The sequence below is a fragment of the Aplidium turbinatum genome, chromosome 5 (assembly GCF_918807975.1).
Source record: "Aplidium turbinatum chromosome 5, kaAplTurb1.1, whole genome shotgun sequence".
NCBI classification, from domain to species: Eukaryota; Metazoa; Chordata; class Ascidiacea; order Aplousobranchia; family Polyclinidae; genus Aplidium; species Aplidium turbinatum.
In genome coordinates this window covers 8,055,625-8,078,767 of record NC_137476.1, presented here as the reverse complement: position 1 = coordinate 8,078,767, position 23,143 = coordinate 8,055,625, and the positions used below count along the sequence as shown (strand labels likewise).

Here is a 23,143-nt window from a genome sequence, read left to right as displayed (position 1 = left end):
CTAGGTTGCACCCATTTGAATAGCCTACCGTACCACTTCTTCAATTCACTGATTTTCTGTTCTTTCAGGTTAAAACGTAACTTAGGTGAGATTAAAAACTTTAAAGTTGTATTGGCACCTTTTTTAACTTAAATAACGTCAAAAATAACATCACCTATCAAAAAAATTTTGAAGGATTTCCGACTGAGAAAAAAAAAATTTTTCAGGACAAAAAAGGAAATTGAAGAGGATTTATCAATTGTCAGAAGTGGAAGCACTGCATATCACGGCAGAGCTGCGTGTGACTGTGTATCATACTGTTAATGCTAATAAGTAATAACTAATAACCAAGCCAATTGTACTTTGTAGGTTGATTTTTGACAAAGGGCGAAGATTTGTGCACCAATTCCTTGCATTTGTACGTGTGTTCGCCACAGTCATAATAGTGTAGCACAATTTGAAATGTTGGAAAGCCTGTGTGAAGATTGTGCAAGGCTAGCTTAGACTGTATTTTTGAGTACAGTATGTTTGTCAATAGTTTGCTGATAATTTTTGTTATTTATGTGGGCTTTCCACAAGTTAAAATGGAAAAATTACAAACAAGTAAGCTAAGTTTTTTTATTTAATTTTTAATGAACATAACTATGCAGTAGGCACTAGGCAGGTTATGAAATGAAAGACGTTTTTTATTTGTTTTTAATCCTGAGATTTTCTTCCATCTTGACCTTGTTGCAATAGCCTAGATATAACATTAATAAATTGTTTGTATGAGTTTTTGGTAGTGAGAGAGCTTCTTGGAGAACTTAATCCTGGCAGCTTTGTATAATATACTTGTAAAGGCTTTGAACTAACACCATCCTGGACACTGAGATTGGTAGAGTTAAATTTTTGCCTGTTAATGTGTTATTGTCTCAGTTATTGTATCTACTACAGGCCTCGAAACAATTTTTTTTTTCGGCGGCCAAACGTGTCCGACTGAAGCAAGCTCTTCGGCGGCCAATCACGAGCACATGGCGGCCATCGGAACTTCACCACCCATCAACATACAGTCTTCGAAATTAGCACATTTTTTCTTCGGCAGAAGCGAAAAATATACTAGAGTAGTTTATCACGACCGCACTGCTTGATTTGTTGTGATGTAATAATACCAAAAGTAGCGATAAAGCGAGCTACAAGGTACGCACGTCGCACGCTTTTACAGTAATTCACGTTAAATAACTCATGGGGGGAAAGTAAGTTAATTTTGGGTTGATTCAACGTTCGAGTCAGTACAAATCGATTTAATTTTCCCGGCGGGTGATATTGCGTAACAACAATGCCCAATAAGAAAGTTACATTTGTTTCACATTAATTTGACATCTAGCAACGTTGAATTATCATAAAATAACGTCAATTGCTCAACCAGGTAACGGTAACAAATTAATAGCTCCCTGCGAGAAGATTGCCTCAATTTACGTATACACTAACATAATTTCGGCACAATTGGGATACTGCGAACAACACAAAGTCTGTTTGATAAAGAACTAGCTGTCAGAATTGGAGTCATCAGATGCTCTATCGGAGCACGAGGTTGTCGCGTCATCACTGGAATCAGACACATCAAGAGGCTCATCGCTTGGCTGTAAATCTACACCATCTTTGCCGTTCGCAATGAAGCGTCCACGTTTTGCGGCTTTCGGGCTTTGATACCAATCCACACGCCTCTTTCTTTTTCATAGAGCTCCATCAGGGTGTTGACTAAAGAACAAATCTATGGCTGTGCCATTACGACTTGGAGGAATGTCTAACCCTAACCTTACAAGCGCTCGTGTGGCCTCGGCATTTTTATTGCCGATGCTAATGACAATGTGCCATTTGCCGACGCTAATTTCGAAGACTGAATATATCGCATCAATAAAGTGTATTGTGATGTCACTTGCATCCTGCGAATGTCAGACATCAGCTGCTTGGTCAATCAATAATGTTAACAATTCAAGCATAGACAGGGTGTATTTTGATTTATCGGATACTTTGACTGCTTTTTAATCCTTTGTGATTATAAGTGGCAAAGTACTTTATTCACAAGGTCACTTGCGCAAAATTTTTCTCGGAACTTCATGGCGGACAAATGCGGCCGACGGAAGGGCGAGACCCGGCGGACAAAATGTCGGTTTTTGTAGGTTAATCACGGCCATGGCCGCGATGGCCGCCTTCAGTTTCGAGGCCTGTACTAGATGTCACTGAATGGAGAGCAATCCTTGCAATGTGTTGCTCAAACGCACACTGCCACACTCTGAGAATCAAACTAGCGTTGCTTGATCTTGTAGATTCTCTGGGCATGAAGTTGGGTGCTTGACTAATTGGGCTAGACTACTTGGATATTGGGTAATAGCCTAAGCTAGGTAAAATATTAATTTATGCAAACTATATTTTAATTACAGACCTTGCCACATCCATATTTACTGCTATCAACGACAATGTTTCTGCCAAGAGTAATGCTACAATTACCATGACAACTACAAGAAAATCCAAACAAAGCGCAACAACTGTCCAATCTTCATCTCTATTACCGAAAACTGAAACACACTGGATAAAAGATATAAACGGTTTGAGTTTACATTTCTGTTTCTCATCATTTTGTGTGGTTCAAATATTAACAAAATACTGCCATTTATTTCACACAACAAAATTTCTTTTTCTAGCACTCCAGATGATCTAATTTTTTAGCTTTTGCTTTAGTGATACAATAGAGTGAAGTACATGAAATCGGTGTTTTGAAAGGGAGTTCTTAGTTAAAATACATAGTTTTAATGGTGAAATAGACATGCTACAACTTTCCAAATTATAAATGAGGTCACTTTGAGGCCAAAAATTATTGCTTTATTTGGAAAGTTTTGGAAATTAAAAAAAATTATGAAAATGAGGATTTCTGTATCGAGTTAGCTAGATTGGACATTTAACACAATTATCTAAAAAATATTACATTAAGCAATTAAGCTTTCTATGTTTTGTTATTCAATACAACCCCTTCCTCTTATTGCTATGCCTGTTTGTTAAGTGTGTTCATCATCATGCAAATTAAGCTGTCATCACAAACACTCACTTCAAACACTGCATTTGGGTCATTCCATGCCAAATGAGCAAATGGGTTACACCTCATGTCATAGATTTTATTGAAATTTAGCATACTTGTAGATGTCAAAGAAATATAAAGAATGCAAAAAAAATTTTGGAAAATTTTTAATATTAGTAGAGTTGTGAGCATTAGAAAAATCACTGTTAGAAAAAAATCAAAATTAATTCATATTTTTTATTTGACATGAAAGAGTATTGGTATAAGTATAAAACATGTGAATTTCAGTTCTTAATTTTTATACCCATTTTTTTTTATAGGCCCCCAGAGTTTGGCCTCCAAAAAGTGCATGTATCAAATTGAAACCTCTATAATCGTATCAAGCATTTCTCTGGCGACTTTTTAATGTATATTTTTGGATTCTTTGGGTCTTAAAATGTTAGTCTAGCAATTTTCAGCCATATTGTATAATCGTAGGTTAAGATATTAGAAATATGACAAGAAATTGGACAAAATCACTGAAGCGGAACAGGCAAAAATGGTGATTTTTTTAATGCCCATAACTCCACCAATGTTTAAAATTTTTCAATTTTTTTTTTGCATTCTTCATATTTCTTTGACATCTACAAGTAGTCAAGTATGCCAACATAAAATTTTACAATTTGTTTTAACAGTGTTACAATTGCAGGTAAAGAGACAGTTTCATCAACTACTGCGGTAATTGGTGACAAGAGAACAATTCATGTTGTCATCACTGGAACAACGGTAATCCAGCTCCCACATGACTCCTTGGTCTTGCATGCAGTAGTTGAAGGCACTCCACTGCAAAGTAGGTGTAGGGTAGGTGTGGACGTCGCTATAATAGCATCTGGACTTGAAGCCAAAGGCTAGCCCTCATCTTGGCAGTAAACAGGATTGCAATTTTGACACCAAATCTGAGGTTTTGTTTAATGCGTTTGGCACTACAAAAGTGCAAATCTTTAAACCGCCAATATGGAACCCTGTTTGCTGCCAAGATGAGGCCTAGCGTTTGGCTTCCAGTCCAGATGCTATTGTAGCGACGTGCACGTTGTAGGTTATTATGCTGGTGGGTAATCTATTTTTATCGTTGTTTTCATCTCACTCAGGGATTCATAGTATAGGGATCGCCAACTCGACCGGATTTCTGACAGAAGGAGTGTAAAAGTGTTGCCAAATATTTTTTAAATTTTTAGAAAAACTAATTTTTTGGCATTTTTAAAGAGTAGTGGTAGCCCAAAGCTTGTCCATTTAAAACTAACCTGAAGTTTAAAGTTGCACAGATTGAGCTAAAGTTGTTTGTAGTTGTGTTACTTTGCAATAAGAATGTGAATTTATGCACAAAATTTAAATAAAACTTAGAAAGAGAGGTTAAATTTGCAAAAATTGCAGTAAATAATAAAATTGCTTTAGATTAGTTTTAAAATAGTTATTTACTAGCAAGTTTTGGGCGACTACTACTTAAAAAGTTCCAAAATAATATTTTTTCTAAAAATTTAAAAAATATTTGGCAACACTTTTACACTCCGCTTATCAGAAATTCAGGCGAGTTGGCGATCCCTATATATTATGAATCCCTGATCTCACTACTAGTATTGGTCCAACTAATAGAAATTTTTTTAAGACTAAATTTTATAGGAAGTTGGTTTGTACCTTGCGCCACGTGTAAGTAAAGCACTACACTGTGCAATTGTGCATGGAAACGTCAAATGCACTTCTTGTGTATCTGGTCTGCAGCAGATGGCTTTGAATATGACCACAGACAGTACATTGAATCAATGTAAAAAACGACCTGGTTTGCAGACGGGTGGAGACCAAAAACTTTGTAAGCTGTTGGTTTAACCAGTAAAGCTTGTACCACCCTGCAGTTTGAAATTTCAGTTACAAGTTTTGTGTACTTGCAGCAAATGGCTATGAATACGATTGGCAATTGATTGATCATCCCATCACATATGAAGGAACAGAAACCATGCGAGAAAATGCTTTGATTTTAACCACTCTAACTGCTGGAAGTTACAAGTTTAAGGTAATGCAAAGCCGACTTATTGCTACATTATAAGTATAAGCTCATTGTGTAAATTGATGGTTTAGTGTTGACAATGATATTTTTGTGACACTGTCACATTGTCACACCCACAAGATATATTATCGGTTTGCTAGGAATCAAATCACTTTATTGAAACTCGCGTATGTGCTTTAAAGGTGACAGTGTCTGACACGAATGCATATGGTGAAGGATATGTGAACGTAGCTGTGCTTGAACCTTCGAGAACTAATTCCCCTCCTATCGCTGTAATATCACCCTCAAGCCAAGTTATTACTTTACCTAATGACAACACTCTACTGGATGCATCAGGTATGATGACAGTGTAAATACGTTTCTCAAAGTTGTGATAAGATTGCAACAGTAGTTATTACAACGGTGTCCGGACCCCCATTCAACAAATGGCGCTTGGGCAATGCGGAAGGCAGTAAAACGAGGTCAGCCGTTTCAAATCTACTATGGTGACCTTGTGAAGTGACTAAAATCGCCTTAATCACGTGCTTTTGTGGCACTGGTGCCCAAGCAATGGACTATGCGATCTGTTACTGTTCGGAGAAGCCAATTCGGAGAAATCCCAGGTCGGAAAAAGCCTTTTTCAAAGAATTCTAAAATTTTACAGCGGCATCTGTTTATTCAAATAAATTAGCTTGTAATAGAGTTTCACCAAGTTAGTGTCAGCGAAAAAACCTCAACTAAAGAGAAAAAAACAGTTATCAAACGGCGTTTCATGATTAACAATAGAGGTTAATTAAATAAGCTCTCAGCCAAAAAAAGCAGTGGTCAAACAGTAAGTAAGTAAAGTCTCAGCAAGGAAAAAATAAACAGGTATCAAACGTTAAATGACCTTCGAAACTAACGTGCCGATAGGCCATGTTAGGCCGACTTCCACAGGCCAACCTTTCTCCATCCGTATGGCATTGAAAATGTTTTTCTCTTCACTCGCATTCGCAGTATTTTTTGACTAACGAAGCAAAGTATGAGCGTCGCTGTCGACCTATAAAAACTCAAAGACTAGCTCTACACCTACGTGGGAAGCAGTGCATTTTATACAATCTGCAAATAAATATATTTCAGGTCCTTGTTTACGTTGTTGTTTCAGTGATCACAGAAACACGATATCACGATTTTTATCAGATTTTTTGTTTTGGTTGCCGGTCGCGAGAATTTGACCGCCGGGAAGCAGCTTTGGTAGGCCACTTGGTCTCCGGAAAAATAAACGAGCTTAGAGTAGCCTAGTTAGGCCTACATCGAATCCGATTCGATATATTTCTGCCATAGGAAATGAAGCAAACACAAAATAAAGTCAATGTTTTGTTTGCGACAACAGATTATAGCCTTGTGAAGAAAAGGGCGTTCTTCCCGGCTATCAGCACAAGGATTCCACACAGATAAGAGTTAAATGCAAATAAAACAGTTTAACACATACGGTGCGATACTGATGAGCCCAGCCGTGCCTATCGCTGTCAATTCTTGCTACAAATCGGCTGCCGAGAAACAGATTATAGCCTCCCCATTAAAGCGTACAATATTTTTAGAGGTATACACTGTGTACATTTATTTTTCTTTGTCGGAATGCAAGGAGAAACGATAGTGTGAAAACAAAATACAGTGACGTAATCAACAAAAGGAAAAGGTGGCAAAGCCGTATTGTTTTAAGACATGCATGCAAAGATCCAATTCCAAATTGCCCATCCGCATTTGTTACTTATGAAGCATTACCACGGTCGACATATTACTGGCAAATCCGGTAATTGCTTTCTTAAAACGTAATAAATTAACTTTATTATTAGCCCTGGCTGTGGACAGCTTTACAGAATCAGAAGGTAAATGTGTACCTACTCTCCGCATATGAGGCAAAAATTGTTTCGATGTTCAATCAATCTTGTCTTGAGCTACTTGGTCTAGCACTCATACTTGTTGCAGTCGCTCTTGCCAGCTATGCCAATAACAAAAGTACAGCAACTTGAAAGCTACCTTATACAGTTTAAGCTTCCAAAAACAATACTAATTTTGACCTAGCATAGCACTGGCTGCGTATTAGTATTGAATTACTTACTTGGGCACCAGAATTACTTGGAAGTGATTGTTAGTTTGTCTTGTAAAAATTTCTTGTTGACCAGTGGGATAGGTTAAGTTAATTGTGTTACCTTTGCATGGGTATGAAAAGGTAAACACAAAAACCCACTACCCATTATAATCCGTACAAATTCTCGAAAAATCTCCGAATTGTTTTTTTTCCAAAAAAGGCTGTCTCCGAAATGGGATTTGCCGAATCGAATTCTCCGAATTGGATTCGCCGAAGCGGGCCATTCCGCTAAAAATTATCTGCCTGTAGGCTATCAAAACATTTTGAAAGACCCGAAACAAGAATCGATGCAATTTTCTTACCTAGTTATACGTTTGACACTTAAATCGTAAATGAAATTGTTTCTTTCACCCGTTATTGACACGAATTGATGTCAGGTATGGCTTCATCCAGAGGTTGATTTTGATATTGTCTTAAAAATATTCTTCCAGACTCAACAGATGACGATGACATTGTCCGTTACTCGTGGGAGATGCAAAGCAAGCCGTTACAAGCCAGTGGCAATACCATGCCAGCTGACAACAATAAGCCGGTAAAGAGTGATATTTTTATGTTTTTGTTGTTTTTTTTTTGGTAAAAGTTATTCCTTCTTTTATACACAGTGCACACTCAATCTTTAAGGATAGACACAATCACGCAATACGTAGACTAATGAAAGTATAGCTAGCCGAAACAATAAAATGCAGATGAGGATTAATGTAAATCTTGGTTTGGATTTATCTCGTTCGTTATCAACCAGATTTGTTTTTAGATTTGCAGTTTACAAATTGCGTTTGAAAGTTAACATAAACTTTTGTCTTGTGTTGCCAGATTCTTCAACTCCGCAATTTGGTTCCTGGATTGTATGAGTTTAAACTAACAGTAACTGACTCTGAGGGAGCGAGTTCTTCCACAAGAGCCAGTGTAACTGTTAAAGAAAGTACGGACTTCTATTTTATCATTCAAGTGCTTGTGTAAAAAATTCACTTCAATATGTGGCAAGTATATTAAATCCAAACCCTGTGGATTTTGCGGTTGCGTTTCAAAACATAAAAAAAACTGCTTCTCGAATTTTTTTTTTTATTCTGTTGCTTCCATTCACCGCAGCATTGAATTTCATATCGGCGAGTACTTCCTACACAACATGGTTCATATTTCTATTATATTTACAATCACGTGTCAAATACAAACATCGTCGTGAACTGACAAGCAATTATTTTCAACCCAGGGGTTGATAACAAGCCTATTGCAAACGCTGGAAGCAACAGTCTCATCCATTTACCACGTACATCCATCGTGTTGGATGGAAGTGCTAGTACGGATGATTATGGGGTAGTCTCGTACAGATGGACTCTGTGCCCAGACAGTGAAATGCAAGGCGTGGATATGCAAGTAAGCTGCTGCCACTTGGTTGGGTTTTCCATTTGCATTGTCAGATTGTTAGCCTTGTTCTTTATTCTATAAATGCAGTATCGCCACATCATCCAATTGAAACTGATAAGCTGATTGAAAAACATTACTTTTACCGTCGAACTGTTGCAAAGCTCTGAGTTTTGCCAATTAGGACTTCGCAGGCTTGTCGCAAGAACAGCTCAGTGGCGCCACTGCAACTGTGGACTAGGCTGGTTCTTAAAAACACTTTTTTTACTTTTGCTGATGCCAGGTGTAATATTACATTTGATGAAAAAATATCACATGCAATTTTTTGTCATGTTTAGAGGTAGCTCAAGCCCCCTTTTTTTTCTGCATTGGGCTAAATGGCGCCAACGCCCATGTCTCATGAACCACAAATGGTAGAAGCGTAACTTAAATATCAAAAGATGCAACTACTTTAACAGTAAAGCAACGTTGCTTTCTAAACCATATTTGGCAGGGTTCGATGACCAACACATTGATGGTGACCAACATGGTCGTTGGGATATATTCTTTTTGTCTCACAGTAACAGACACCAGTGGCCAACAGGACACAGCTGCAGTCACAGTGATAGTACAGCCGGTAAGTAGTAGAGGATTGTACACCGTGAGATTCGTCAAGATATCCTGTTTGATTTAAGTATCCGTTGGTTAAAAGCCATCTAGCTACCATTCTCCTGTCTCATGCGTATTGCATACCACCTGGTTTGAAATGTTTTTTTTATTCATACGAAAGAAAAATGCAACCAACGCCTGCTGTTGTTGTCTATTGCGATTATCATTCATACTAAAATTTACTTAAGTTCACATGAAAAAAATAAACTGCATCAATTATATTGCCAACATAAGCTATATTAAAAGAAGTGCTGACTTTTTTGCATTAATTCAACGTTGTATAAGTGTAATTGTGCTAGCTGGATGATTCACAATGCGGTTTTCACAAATTCTGCTTCCACCAGGCGTCGAACTGGCCACCAGTTGCTCGTGCCGGACGAGACATTCGCATACAGATGCCAACAGTTGGTGGGGCTTCCCCGTCAGTGCAACTGGATGCAAGCAATAGCACTGATGACAAGAGAATAGAAAGAGTGACGTGGAAGTTAAAATCGTGAGTTACACTGCAGGAGTTGCTTTTCATTTAAGATTTGCAACCGGGCTTCGCAACCATTCTCCTACTAGAACCAGATGGTTCAAAGATTCTTTATAAGGTTTCCATAATATTATATTTTTATTGCTAACTTGCTCATGGGGGGAAAAGTACCAGTTAAAACATACGATATATCAACATACCGAAGAGTGGAAATGGATGACGATTGACGAAGCAATATTTCAAACATGTATGAACATTGAACAGTCGCCAAGCACATGTTTACACAGCTGCCACTAGCAAGCCATCCTATGACCCAAGCAACGGGTAATGTGTGCCGTTACAAGGCTGCTGCGGAGTTTGAAATTTTTAGCAGAGACAGAACTCTATTTCAAGCACAGTTACACCGAAAGCATCACGAAAGGATAGCTTGTGGCAAAGCTATTTGGTGGTTTCGATTCATTTCAAGCTTTATGCATATATCTACTGCTCCATTAAACCTGTTGCGGTTACAATTAGTCACTACTGTAGTTGTTAGACTACCTCATAATTGTTACAGTGGGCCAAAGAAAACAATCCTATTTTCGCACCCACATGCACTGATTACTGACGTCACTGGACTAACCGTGCCTGGTGTATACGTCATCATGTTGACCGTGGAAGACGAGGAGGGCGGGGCGAGCAATGATGACGTCATAATCAACGTATATAAAGGTAAGTGATGCCGTGTAGAAGACAAACTCATTTGGGATTTTTTTTTATGCTTTACGCTGGGTAGTTGAAGGTTTAGGTAAATAAATGGGAACGAAACCAATCTTTGTGTGTGTCTTTATATCATATCTTCTTTATATTGAAGGATTTGTGATATCAATTGTAACTTGGTATACTTAAATATATGCAAATTTGGTATACTGTACAACATAACACGCAGCATTGTCTGCAGTGATCGTCCGATGTAATACAGTAGGAAGAATCAATGTTTTCTTTTCGGACGTTATTTGATTCAACGTATGCAGGCTTGGAATCAATGTAAAAATTGACTTGTGGGTTGCGTTTTTGTAAAACCCTGGTTGAGACTTTGTTTTTACGTGCTTTTGGTTAATTGACGGAAATTTTGCATCTTTATTCCGTTTAGTGCAACCTCCAGTCGCCGATGCTGGTCCGGACATAACTCTGCATCATCTTGGAGAGGTGGCGCTGCTTGATGGGAGCAACTCCCATGATGATCACGGGATTGAATCCTACTCTTGGAAACGTGATCCTTCCAGTCCTTCTGTTGGGGTAACTATAACGGAATGGCCAGTTTCGGAGAGGCCTATTCGGAGAATCCAATTCGGAGACAGCCTTTTTCGTATAAAAGCAATTAGTTTTTTGTCAAACATGTTGCGTTTTGGAAACTTAAAACAACATGGTAGGGTCCCACGACGCCCAGGTGTAGGGACAGTACATTACGGGACGCGCAACTCCGTTGTTCCTTCAACATTAGAAGGGTCAATTGCCAATTTGACATTTTTTTACGCTTTACTGCTGGCTTGCTTTCAACTAAAAACCTTAAATTACTTTAAAACCAACTTCACTCTTCTTATATATCCTATAAAAAGTAAAATATTTTGTAAATTACAAAAAAAACGTAACCCTTCTAGTGTTGCGGATAAGCCAAAAGCGGATGAAGTTTCGCATCCCTATGATCTACAATCCCTACCCAGGTGGAGGACCACTGGTCCACAGTAAGTATACATCCAACCAGTTCTCCACTGCAATTTGGAAACTTACTGCGATTTGGATCTGTAGGGTCCCACGACACCCAGGTGGAGGACCACTAGTCCACAGTAAGTATATACATGCAACCAGTTCTCCACTGCAATATGCAACTTCGCTGCATATTCACTGTTATCGGCGATCAACTGAGCAACAAATGAAAGCAGCAGAAAGCTGTTACAATGTGAAGAAGGGAGCGTTCTTCCTGGCTACCAGCACACAAGGCCGAGTACTCACTAGTAGCCTACTGCGAGCAATTGCGATTCGCTAACCATAACGGTGTAGCTTCCACGCTAGCCATTTAGACCATCCAATCAACTATATGTTTCTCGGCAGCCGATTTGTTGCAAGAATTGACAGCGATAGATACCGTGTTTCGCCTATGAGGCTGGGCTCTTTTCTTTTCGCTTGGGCTCGTCAGTATCGCACAGCTAATTCATGCCACAAGGGTATTCGACCACCGCCTTAACCAGTCAGTTTAACTCGTATTTTTGTGAAAAGAAAAAAAAGAGCCCAGCCTCATGGGCGAAACACCGTGTCTGTCGCTGTCAATTCTTGCGACAACAAGCTGTTTCAATGTTTGTTTTTTTTCAAGCCTTTTCTTGAAATGTACGTGACTTTTGCAGAGCTAGCTTGGTTGTCCCTTCGTAAGCACGGCAATCGTCTTGTTCCGCATCCCATTTATTGATTCCTTGTATATTTTCCACAGTATATTGTTGAAGACCAGGAGAAGGAAAGCAAGTGTCTTGTGGTTGGACTCATGGAAGGTACTTTCACCTTCCATCTCACTGTCACCAACATCCGAGGAGAATCTTCATCGGATGCTGTCGTTGTGAAAGTCTTACCGGATCCTCTTCTCAATTATCTGGTACAAAATAAGCTCCTCTTCAAATTAATTTGCATGCAACTGATTCTTTTTCGTTTTTTTTTGGGAAACATTAACTGCTTTGTAATTATATCTTCTTTTGCATTCTAATTTACATTAATTCAACCTCAATACCCTTGAGTCAAATTTTTGTCAACCTGCATACTCTTTTTCAACAAAGTCTTTTAACAGAAAAAATAGTAATAAATAAAGCGGAATTGTGAAAGAAATATTCTTTAGACGAATGAGAAAAAGATCAATGTAATGGCAATACCCTCTGAAGGTATTGAGGTAAACTTTAAGATCCCTTGCTTTCTCCATTCCATCCCCCCTCTTTCCGTTTTGTTTCAAAGAATCCCGAAACATCGGGGTCGACCAGTTTTCTGCAGCGCCTTCTCCGCCTGATGTTTCTAAACCAGCTGTTTCCATAACAGTGAAACCTTATTGCAGGTTGAGCTTCATTTCAACGTTCCTGCAGCAAGCTTCACGGAAGCAACCAAGAACTTACTGGCCAAGCAAATACACTTGGTTCTCGATTTTCCTGATGAGGAAAAGATCATCACACGTTCTGTTTATTATGAACATAGAACTGGAGAGTAAGTAATTATGTGAGAAACTACCTTGTTTTACTGTATATCTCGTACAAGCGGTGGGATGGTGCAACCTATAAGGTGTTGACTTTACAATATTGCGAGCCTGGTTCGATACCCGGCTTATGCTGGTTGCTGATAAACACCTCTCACCTCTAATTGCTTGAGGTGGTCGAGAGAAAGAAACTAGCCACACTACTCTGGTTAGTTGCCTAAGGCTTAGTATAATGGAACCTTATCTTCCTATTCCCCGTAGCTCAGTGACTGAGTGTAGAACCTTTACCTACAAACCTACATCTTGGATGGCGTTGTGCTTTTGCCCGATAATTTTATGACAGGTTACTGTGAACCTGTTAATCAATAACCTGTCCGAATTTCACGTGTTGGGTGTGATCATGCTGATTGCTGACAGCAGTAAACAATAACTTGTTTCAGCGATTCTACTACTATGTGTCTACGATATACTGTATTAGAACGACGTGTCTTGTCTACTATAACGTCATAGATCCCCATCCAGTTTCACAACTGACTGAGATTGAGTAGAGTGGTCATTGTTTGTCATTTTGAATCACTCGGTCGGTTTAAACTTTGTTGAATTTCGATGCTTGCATTGAAGCACGAACGCGGAAGTGAATTCTTGTGTCTTTGGTTCAATGATACATGTCGATTGTCGAGTTGTATCCCAATGTTAGACCAAATGTGCCTTGGTCTTAAGTCGTAAATTCTGTGTATTTTTGTGCTCGTATTTTGTTTGCTTGGATAAAGTGTGGACGAGAAACAGATCACAAAAGTGTAACCAATCCTGTTCCTCCTCAGCACCGTCATGCTGTTCTACGTAGCGCTTGATGAGGAGGACACACACATGCCAGCAGTGGAGGTTGTGTCTGCTCTCAGATCTAAATTGAAGTCCGGCGTTCCCATACTGGATGTGGATGTCAAACTTGTGGACACTTATGGTGAGATTTATTGCGATCTTACTACCAATAAATCTCAATTTACATCAATTCGATATTAACAGATGAAATTTTATGGAAAAAGCACTGTTTGCGCATCAGATTCGTTTACTTAGAATGACGTATTTTCAAATGTTAAAACTACAAGTTCAGTTGACAATGCGATACATTATTTTTTTTGTTTTGACAATTGTATCATTCTGCTCCGTAGAAAGGCGTAGATGGTATGCGTCCCTTCATCACACAACGCCCTTGTTAACTTAGCGGCTGTTCAAATATCATGTGCCACTATTGAAGGGGGCTGTCAGAACAGCCGTATTACGATATAACATATAGGCTAGCTAAAAACGTCTTAATTGTCGTCATAGAGATCGAGGAAAAATGAGAACTTTATCGTAACCAGACTTACGCCTGGTGATTGAAGATGTAGATTAAATGATTGGGAAAGCAAGAAAGCCAATCTTCGTGTCCCTTCAGGCATGCATTTAAGTGTTTTACCAAAGACACACAGCTGCATGCTCTTGAGCGGTGTCGAACCGTCACCAAGTTAAGCTTTGTGCCAGGGCGCTCTCCAGACAGCAACGTCTGCAGACGATGAATTAATGTAAAAAAAACGACTGATTTGCTGTCTGGGATCACCACTCGGCAATGCAGCCAATCTTGTGTTTCATGATGTGTCGCATGATCATTCCAGTTTGCAGCAATGATTGTTCGGGCCGTGGGAGATGCTATGCCGGGTCGAAAGTTTGCGAATGCGACGCGTTCTGGATGGAAAACTTCATCAGGGTTTACTTTGGGGATGGCCAGAGGAATTGTGGTGAGTCTGATTCACAAAGCTTGAAATCTATTTGCAATTTAAACTACAGGTTTAGCTAACTTGGCATTTTACAGCATTCATGATTCATAAACAGTATTAAACACCATTAACATTAAGCTTATTAGAAAAGTCGTCCCACACCATTGGGCAATCTCCCTATTCTAGCTGGCATCCAACCTGCTAAGCTTCGTCGCGAAGAAGCCACTCTGTCTCTCGGTCGACGGGCATTGGAGTCCAACCATTTTCTTCACTCCAAGTCTCTGCTCTTTCAAACGAGCGCCCCCGTCGACTGAAATCAACGCACCCATTTGTGTCAGCCGCTCACTTTCTGATCAACGAAGTTGATGGACAAGACATCTCTGTGGTTACTTAGGTGGACCATAAATGGAAGTCATGTACCACCAGACTCCATTTGTTCATCCCCGACGCCGACACACGCCTCATCGGCCGACACTACAGAGACAGGTGTGGGTGCGCTCAACCGTCTTCGCACGGGCGTCGGACTTTTCCGCTCAACCATGCACCAATGGGGAATGGCCTCCTCGTGTAAATGTGGTCCCGAGGAACAGACCGCAGACCATATCTTCAACGACTGTACCGTCTTCATTCAAGCCACCTAACAGAGTGTAGGGTCTGCGTGTCTTGGATGATGAAACCAAACACTGGCTGCTTTTTAGTATAGTCCGGGAACATCACGAATCTGGAGTGGTACAAGAGTAGACCCTCGGCCACAGAGGCTCACACGACGAAGAAGAGTAATTAGAAAATTGTTGATAGATTCTCTTCCATATTGAAAGTTAGCCTAAGAATGAAAGTAACGATTACAGCTATTGAAAAATCTTGTATAATTTTTGATTACAGACTGGAGCATTCTGTACGTTGCGGTTGTAATCGTCATCGCAGCCATGATCCTTCTTCTCGGTTGCTACATCACCACTTGCCTGTGTCTCAGGTGGGCTGCAACCTCTTGTTGCTGAAATTTGTTTGTTTGTTGAACAATTTGGGCTCTTTCCCAGAACTAACGATAAGTGCGTCTTGAATCGCAATCAACTGCCGAGTTTTTGAAAGAGTCCTCCTTGTGGTCTGAGCGCAATTCGGTATAAGAAGAGGAGCGGGCTTGTGTCCTCCGGTAGCAGAGTGCTCAGCAGTTGCGTACGACGTCAAAGAAGCGATTTTGTACGAAATAAATGACTAGGTGCTGAGGCTAATACGCTATTTGCATGACAAAGTGTGGGGGCCATTCCTAGAGATGTCGCTGAGGTACATCCATGAATTTTTGATGTCGCGTATTATCTCTCGATAAAAGTTAGATTGTCTTTGCTACAGTAATTGCGGGCGATTATGGTCCACGATCGAGTAACGCACTCAAATGGCAAAATACAGCCTTTCCCACAATTCAGCTTTTGCAGACGCTGGTTGTAAAGTAATAATAGACCGAATTTTGCATTACATTGTTAGGAAGCGGAGATATTGGCCGTTCGACAGGAACATGGATACAAGACATAAGCAGATTAGCGGCGTTCGGTTCGCGGGCAAGTTGTGTATTTTGTTGCTGTCTCTGTTAATTTCAACCGTACTTGGGTAACGTGCAGTGTTTACCAATGGTTCTCAACCTTTTTATAGTCGGACTCTTCAAAGAATTTCTAAACTTACGGACCTTCAAGCTCACGCTGAATTATTAATCCTTGAATAAAATTTTTGCAAAGCAACTCTTAAATACATGCATCGCACTGCTTGCTTAAACTTTATAATTTGCTTTATCAAAATTGATGCGTTTTTGGATCCTTTTAAAATTTTCTGCGAGTCTTACAAGGGTCCGTGAACAAACAAACGAAACTGCTGTCTAAGCTCATGCTTATGATTTCCAGGAAGCTCAAGAAGTAAAGGTTTGCTTCCGCGCATGCGCGGAATAACGTCCTCATCTGATAGCGAAACCGTGTATGACAAAAAGCAATTGATTAATGCGCAGTTGAAGCAAGTCGAATTCAAGAACGCGTGGTCTTCCCTCGACGTTGAACAGAATTTCAAAGATAACAGACTCCAAGTGTGTGAAGACGAAAGCAGCGATGAGCTTGCATGAGCAAATTCGCGCCGTTTGAGCAACTTTCTCCAGTGTTAAAGACAGCTTCATGCTGCTGTTCAGATGTAACTTACATCATCAAGTTCCTTCCTCGTGGGATGGTTGGATACAATGTGCCATTGCCCCCGCACTTTAGTTCTTGTGGTATTTTTTAATGTCCGTTGTTTACGATCATGAGTTTTTCGTTCTGCACTTTCTGCAAATACCACTGGCGCGCGATTCCACGAAATATGGGGAACAGGAGTCCTTAAATCGTAGATACATTTTTACTTTGTCCATATTGTAATGTTTGCTGGCCGAATCGTTCTGAGTCTGCTTTTGTTCTTTTTATCTTCCATTTTCTGTGATGATTTTTTCGTATTGTGTGTACAAAATATTTACATTTTCTTCTGTTGACTATTGATAACAGAATTTGGATAATTTTCCATCATCATCAGCCCTTTGCTTGCCATGAAATTTTTAACATTTGCCTATTCGAAATTACTAATCCGGCTGACCGAATAACCCCTGTTTTACGTCTAGGTAAATTTAACCTCTGATTTGCTGTCTGGGTACCTAATCAATCGTTTTTTACATTGACGTCTGCAGACAATTGATAAATGAAAAAAACTGTTAATTTGTCGTCTGGGTAAAGCACTTTCCAAAACGTATCCTTTCTATTCAGGCATTGCATGTCCCAACAAAATTCTTTACGTGTGTGTTCACATGATTAATATCATATAATTAGCCTACAATTTGTAGTTCTTGAATCTCTGATTTAGTCTCCAGCACTACTTCAACATACTGTAATGTCAATATCAAGTGCGACTACGCCAAGAAATGGAAAAAAAAGAAAATTTTATTAGCTTGTGGTTATAACGTACCGGTACATATTGTTCTGCTTTTGTAGTAATGCGTTGAGCTATTACTCCTGTTCCACTGCTATCAAGTCTTGTAGTATCGGCCATGTTACCTACACCTCTATACACACAACTTTAACGACGGTACATGCCAATTACGTTATTATTTTGTGTTTACATATTACGTTCGTCCGCCCCGATAGCTCAGTTGGTTAGCGCGTGACTTCGTGAACGAAGAAGCTTCAAGATCAAGCGGCGCTGGTTCGAGTCTCGGGATATGCGCTTGAGCAACGCATTTTAAGGACTGCTCTCCATTCAGCAGAAACTAATGGATGGAATAATTCCTCGGCAACACTTCAACAATATGAAAACTTCACTCTTGTCAATCTCGGTAACTGGCTCTGCATCAAGACAACAGCATTTACAGGTATGCGAAACTACCAGGAATAACCTATCAAGGGCTTTTTCAGTCCGAGGATAAAGATTCAAAACCAACCAAACCTATTTATGCACTTTATTGTCATTCATATTATAGCCAAGTTTATTCGTAGTACGTGAGGTGTTCTTAAATACACAGAATATCGTCATACGACGAGCAACTTGCAGTTAGTGGTCAAATAAGTATTGCTTTGAATATTCGAGTTTTTAGGTGTGTTTTTTTTGCATTGATTCAACGTCTGAAGCACTTGGTTATTCTCAGGGGAGCTATATGTCCCTTCATACAACACATTTTTATGAAGCAACCAACAGTACTGCATAATATAAATGGTGAAATGTCGTCATGCATGATTGGCCACATCATCACTAGCCGTCATGTGGTGGTGGGGCTGAAACTGGACCATGATCCTGCAACACAGACGCACTGTGAGGTTTAAGAAAGGAAACCCCCTTACACAGCTTTACACAGAAGACGTTCTTAATGCTGTTTGTGTTCGGAAACAAAACTATTCCGTTTCAACGCAAATTTTTTCGTTTTTGCGCATCTCGAGAAGCAGCAATTTCGTTACGAATTCGAAAGTTTTTCAAACTTGCTTTTACGAATGCTAAACACAAAACTATTTCGTTCCCAACGGCTTAATATTCAGCCACAAGTTTACCACGACCTACTTGTTGTACTTTTAATAGGCTCAGAATTAGACAAAGTGAAATGTTATAGTCGGTTGCACAACAGTAGTAGACTCACCTAAAGAGATGTTGAACGCCATGCAATTTATACTGAGAAAAGAACACGACTAACTTCGTCTACGACTAACAAAATATCAAAACACTTGTTCTTACTGCTTCCATGCAACAGCAGTCGGCCTAATATTCATCATCGGAACTCTCATTCTTGTAGTTGTCATAGGAGGACCTTATGGAAGACGCCATCACATCGTGGACTTTAGGAGTCGGATCACTCTCAAGGTCGCTGGCCACAACCCCCAACTTGTGCAGCCTCCACTCCAAAACTACATGAGCAGGACATAAAATTAGATGGTGCTATTATAATGGTAGGAACAAGAATAATAATAAATAAATACAAGCACTTTCTTCTTAATCTGCTACAAGTTCGACAAGTTTGGTAGCTGCGGAAAAAATATTTTTATTCAACTGCTTTGTCTCTGCTATATTAACCAGCGTGAACTATCACTGCTGAAAGCGTGGACTAGCAATATTATTGACCAGAGACAACTGCAGTTGCAATTCCACATACTAGGAACAAATAAAATTTCGTTGAAAAGAGTTGAGACTAAAACTATATGCAATACGGCGGTTCTGATAGTCCATCTAATAGTGTCCAATGATATTTGAACAGCCTTTTACAGAAATGTCATGGTTTAGTTTTAAAGCTACATGTGTAGCCAGACGCACCATCTTGTTTCAAATTCATCCCACCAAACTCATGAGGTCCGACCCACTGTGTTGCCATATCCCCGTCTTTGTAAATAAATATAGTAGGGAGGTTCTTATCCGGGTAGTTGGGAATGCAAGTTGTGGATATGCTCTTAAGGAATTTCACCGTAGGAAATTTAGCAGCGAGCGTTGTTAGATATTGGTTGATTAAGGAGCACAGAGGAACACTGAAACAAAATCAAAAAGAATTAATGTAGCCCACCATGGTACAAGATGTCTTAACTTTGAAGTAACCTACGCTTCATTGCACCTTCATTTAGGGTGCTTAAGTTTGACGTATGGAATACGTTGTAAACGATCGACTTGCAACATCTTTATCCAAATTCAGTTTTGTCCCCTCAAGTGGGGGTGGCCGATTTTTTCCTTGCAGCGATTGCGGAACTTAACATGCATTAGTGCCATCTTTAGTCGGTGGATCACATATGGAAATCTGCACATTTCCGTTATTATCATTGATAAATAAATGACTTCCATTCACTACCTTTATTATTGGACTTGCATAGTCGGCACTGTGTAAGGTGTGTTCGTTGAGCGCACTTCAACACATCGCAATTTATCAAAAGTTACAACTAAGTTTCAACGAAAGCAAGCAGAACGCAATTTCTGTAAGTAGGGCCATCAACTAATATGGTAGGCCACTGGACACAGGAAATATTTGGACATATTCTTAACATAGACAGAAGTGCGTCATATTTTTTTTGCATTTCTGTTGTATCAGTTACAACAATTAATATTTCAATAAAAATAAATTTATTGATTACAACTTAACTTTGAGACCACTAATATCGCAAACAACTTACCCTTGTCTATAAAGATGCAGCACCACCCAAATCCCTTCCCCTGCTTTATTAACTTCCTGTACATAATCAACAGCACTAATTTCATTTACTTCCCCGTATTTCGACTTCATCTGAAGAGCCTTCATTTCTGCTATTCTTTTCTTTCTAAACCAATTACAGAAGTATTTTCAACAAAAGAACACAGTAGAAATTGAGTGAGTGAAGTACTTATGCATAATTGAATGTATATTTTGAATCAAATTTCAAAAGAGTCAAGACCTCTCTTCCACTGAATACCAACACAAAAAAGACGACACAGTGTATTTGATGTAACAAATGACGCCATCCATCTTGATGATTTTAAAAAGTGCAAATACACAAAGCACATATATGATGATTTGTTTGTAACCAGAAAGTTTTCCTTGATCAAATTCACCTATATTGCTCCATGATTCTGTCTTCTTCCTCATCTTCAAACTCCGCAAGTTCATCAAGATTCATCTCGTCATAATTGTTCACTATACAAGAGAGATTTCATATAAATGAAATAAGGAATATAATGGACTGGTTCAACCCAAAAAGCACAATCCGTCATCTTTACATGGATTCAACACCTGCAGATGTTGAATCTATGGAAAAATGACAGATTTTTGCTGTCTGGAAAGCTGTGCAAAGCATTTTTTAAACTTGGTTTAATAATCACAACAATAAAAATCATCTTCCCTAAAGAGTCAATCATATAGCGCACACAGTAGCGTAGCCAGGAATTTTGAAAGGGGGGGGTTTTGACCACCCAGCGGCGGGGGGTCTGGGGGGCCTCCCCCAGAAATTTTTGAAAAATTACTTTGAATTTGGTGCATTCTGAGAGCATTTTCAGCAAAAATGTGGGTACGAATATTCCTGTAAAATGGTGCTGTCTGGTAGCATAGCAAAAGGATAAGATCATGTTTTCTTCGGCATTTTTCGGAAATAAAGCTAAGTCTCTGTGTTTTCTTGTTGCTAATTCCTGGCTGAGATGTTTGAATGTTTGGTATTGGCAAAACTCGCTCTTTTAATGCAATTTTGTTTAAAACTATGCAATTTTTTTTTAGACTGAAAGCATCATTCTCAATATCGTGACGTCACACGTGCCAAAGGGGGGGTTGTAACCCCCAAACCCCCCCCCTTGGCTACGCCACTGAGCGCACAACCTTCAACTTGTCTTCTGATGATATCGTTTCTAGCACTAGTTGCTACGTTCATCTGATGAAATTGAAAGTAAAATTAACAACAAACAAGATGGTTTATTGCTTCACTGACGTTTCGCGCACCATGACAATGCGCATCCTCAGAGCGAATAACATACAAAATAAAATTTCACCAGGTTATATACTACAGTGCGATTGAAGGCAAGAAAAAAATAAAACACGCAGTAGAACACAAAACATTGTGTTCTATTTCTCTTGCCTTCAATCGCACTTTCTTTCTGTTAGTCGTCACTGCTTCGAATTTTTATGTTTATTGTTGGAAGTTTTTACGTAATTTAACGTGGGAAGTAACCGCTCACACATCATTGGCCAATTTTTTAAAATATTGCGTGTTTTATTTTTTTCTTGCCTTCAATCGCACTGCAGTATATAACCTGGTGAAATTTTATTTTGTATGTTATTCGCTCTGAGGATGCGCATTGTCATGGTGCGCGAAACGTCAGTGAAGCAATAAACCATCTTGTTTGTTGTTAATTTTACTTTCAATTTCATCAGATGAACGTAGCAACTAGTGCTAGAAACGATAATTGTCCTGATGAACACCCAAACTTTTCAGTATTCTGATGATATGTTAAAATTTAAGCCAACTTTACATACAACAAACAATTTATTGTCGAATAGGGCATCGTACACCTTTTGTAGCCCAACATACAGGCCAAGGCAATAGCAATAAGTCATCATAATAGTTAAATGGGTGGCAAAGGTGGTACCTGGTTCTGAAAGGTCGGCTTCTTCAAGGTTAACAACTACTTTCTCCTTTTGAGGAATGATGCCATGCTTTCGCAGAGCATCGTTCCATTCAGTATCCTCATTTTGGTCCTGCAAGGAGAGGAGATAGTAAACACAACTTATCTGAACTATTTAAAACAACATAATATGGTCATTTTAGATAAAAAAAAAATTGGAAAAGTATGTAAGCAGAAAGCAGTTGTATTCATACATATGAAAGCATTTTTTCCCAAATTTTCAGATAAAACCTGGTTGCAATCACAACTAACCACAAGACCTCCTAAAGTATTAGCATGCATTAAAATCTACTGCTAACATTCATGTCTCAAGTAGAACATGGAATAATACACATGTAATTCATACCTGAAACAACTCGATAAAAGAGTGGCCTCAAACTTTTTTCTCATTATTATTTGCCTTAAGGTAAAAATAAGGTAAGCACCTTCAGTTTTGTTAATTAGAAGCTAGCCATAAACTGTAGGGTCTGCCACTATTCGGCGAGTACCCTATTCGGTGAGTTCCCTATTCGGCGATTTTTTGAATTTTTTTTTAAATTACCGGTTACCGTAGCCTAATTATCATTGCCGCTTTTACATCGTTTTAACGTCGCTAAACATTGAAATAAGACCCTAACCTCTAACTCCAACCCCTAAAACGGCAATGATAAATAGGCTACGGTACACGGTAATTCAAAAAATCGCCAAATAGGGAACTCGCCGAAAAGGGCTCTCGCCGAATAGGGCACTCGTCGAATCGGACTAGCCGAATTGGACTCGCCGAAACGGGCCATTTCGTAAACTGTAATGGAACCGTAGTATCTTTCATGATACTTTTATCTGATCTAAATCATTGCCCACCAATGAACATAACTTACCTGCATTATGTTTACAGCTCGACAGAAATTTATAAACACAACTAATTGAAATTGAATTTTC

The 23,143-nt window shown here is 39.2% G+C and overlaps 2 protein-coding genes across 3 annotated transcripts; one reads left to right on the top strand and one right to left on the bottom strand.

Moving 5' to 3' along the window:
- The first annotated feature begins 362 nt into the window (after nucleotides 1–362).
- On the top strand, nucleotides 363–18,163 carry LOC145769925 (dyslexia-associated protein KIAA0319-like protein). 2 transcript variants are annotated; one of them, XM_082581474.1, is made up of 19 exons: nucleotides 363–582; nucleotides 2,400–2,564; nucleotides 3,720–3,860; nucleotides 4,954–5,075; nucleotides 5,252–5,405; nucleotides 7,611–7,711; nucleotides 7,990–8,098; nucleotides 8,387–8,550; nucleotides 9,032–9,154; nucleotides 9,531–9,679; nucleotides 10,218–10,372; nucleotides 10,794–10,939; nucleotides 12,126–12,284; nucleotides 12,732–12,877; nucleotides 13,688–13,827; nucleotides 14,519–14,641; nucleotides 15,503–15,593; nucleotides 16,100–16,173; nucleotides 16,510–18,163. In XM_082581474.1, the coding sequence occupies exons 1-19, from the start codon at nucleotides 504–506 to the stop codon at nucleotides 16,719–16,721; spliced, it is 2,553 nt and encodes an 850-aa protein (XP_082437600.1). In that variant the 5' UTR covers nucleotides 363–503; the 3' UTR covers nucleotides 16,722–18,163. The 2 variants fall into 2 exon arrangements, with proteins under 2 accessions (XP_082437600.1, XP_082437601.1); XM_082581475.1 differs by having other exon boundaries at nucleotides 16,100–16,177; nucleotides 16,514–18,163.
- LOC145769928 (phosducin-like protein 3) lies at nucleotides 18,089–23,138 on the bottom strand. The gene is made up of 7 exons (XM_082581477.1): nucleotides 23,083–23,138; nucleotides 22,190–22,298; nucleotides 20,669–20,750; nucleotides 20,254–20,397; nucleotides 19,412–19,620; nucleotides 18,839–19,008; nucleotides 18,089–18,406 (listed from the first exon to the last, which is right to left on the bottom strand). The coding sequence occupies exons 1-6, from the start codon at nucleotides 23,086–23,088 to the stop codon at nucleotides 18,863–18,865; spliced, it is 696 nt and encodes a 231-aa protein (XP_082437603.1). The 5' UTR covers nucleotides 23,089–23,138; the 3' UTR covers nucleotides 18,089–18,406; nucleotides 18,839–18,862.
- Between the last annotated feature and the right edge of the window lie 5 nt (nucleotides 23,139–23,143).

Excerpts from the sequence above, each read along its gene's own strand:
- LOC145769928 (XM_082581477.1), bottom strand. Across the intron at positions 20,398-20,668 it reads AGAATCATGGAGCAATATAG|AAAGAAAAGAATAGCAGAAA; the intron begins GTGAATTTGATC and ends TAATTGGTTTAG. Across the intron at positions 19,009-19,411 it reads GATGAATTTGAAACAAGATG|TTTTGGAGTGGAGGCTGCAC; the intron begins GTGCGTCTGGCT and ends CTGCTCATGTAG.
- LOC145769925 (XM_082581474.1), top strand. The coding sequence starts at position 504 with ATGTTTGTCAATAGTTTGCTGATAATTTTTGTTATTTATGTGGGCTTT. Across the intron at positions 583-2,399 it reads AATGGAAAAATTACAAACAA|ACCTTGCCACATCCATATTT; the intron begins GTAAGCTAAGTT and ends TTTTAATTACAG. Across the intron at positions 12,878-13,687 it reads TATGAACATAGAACTGGAGA|CACCGTCATGCTGTTCTACG; the intron begins GTAAGTAATTAT and ends GTTCCTCCTCAG.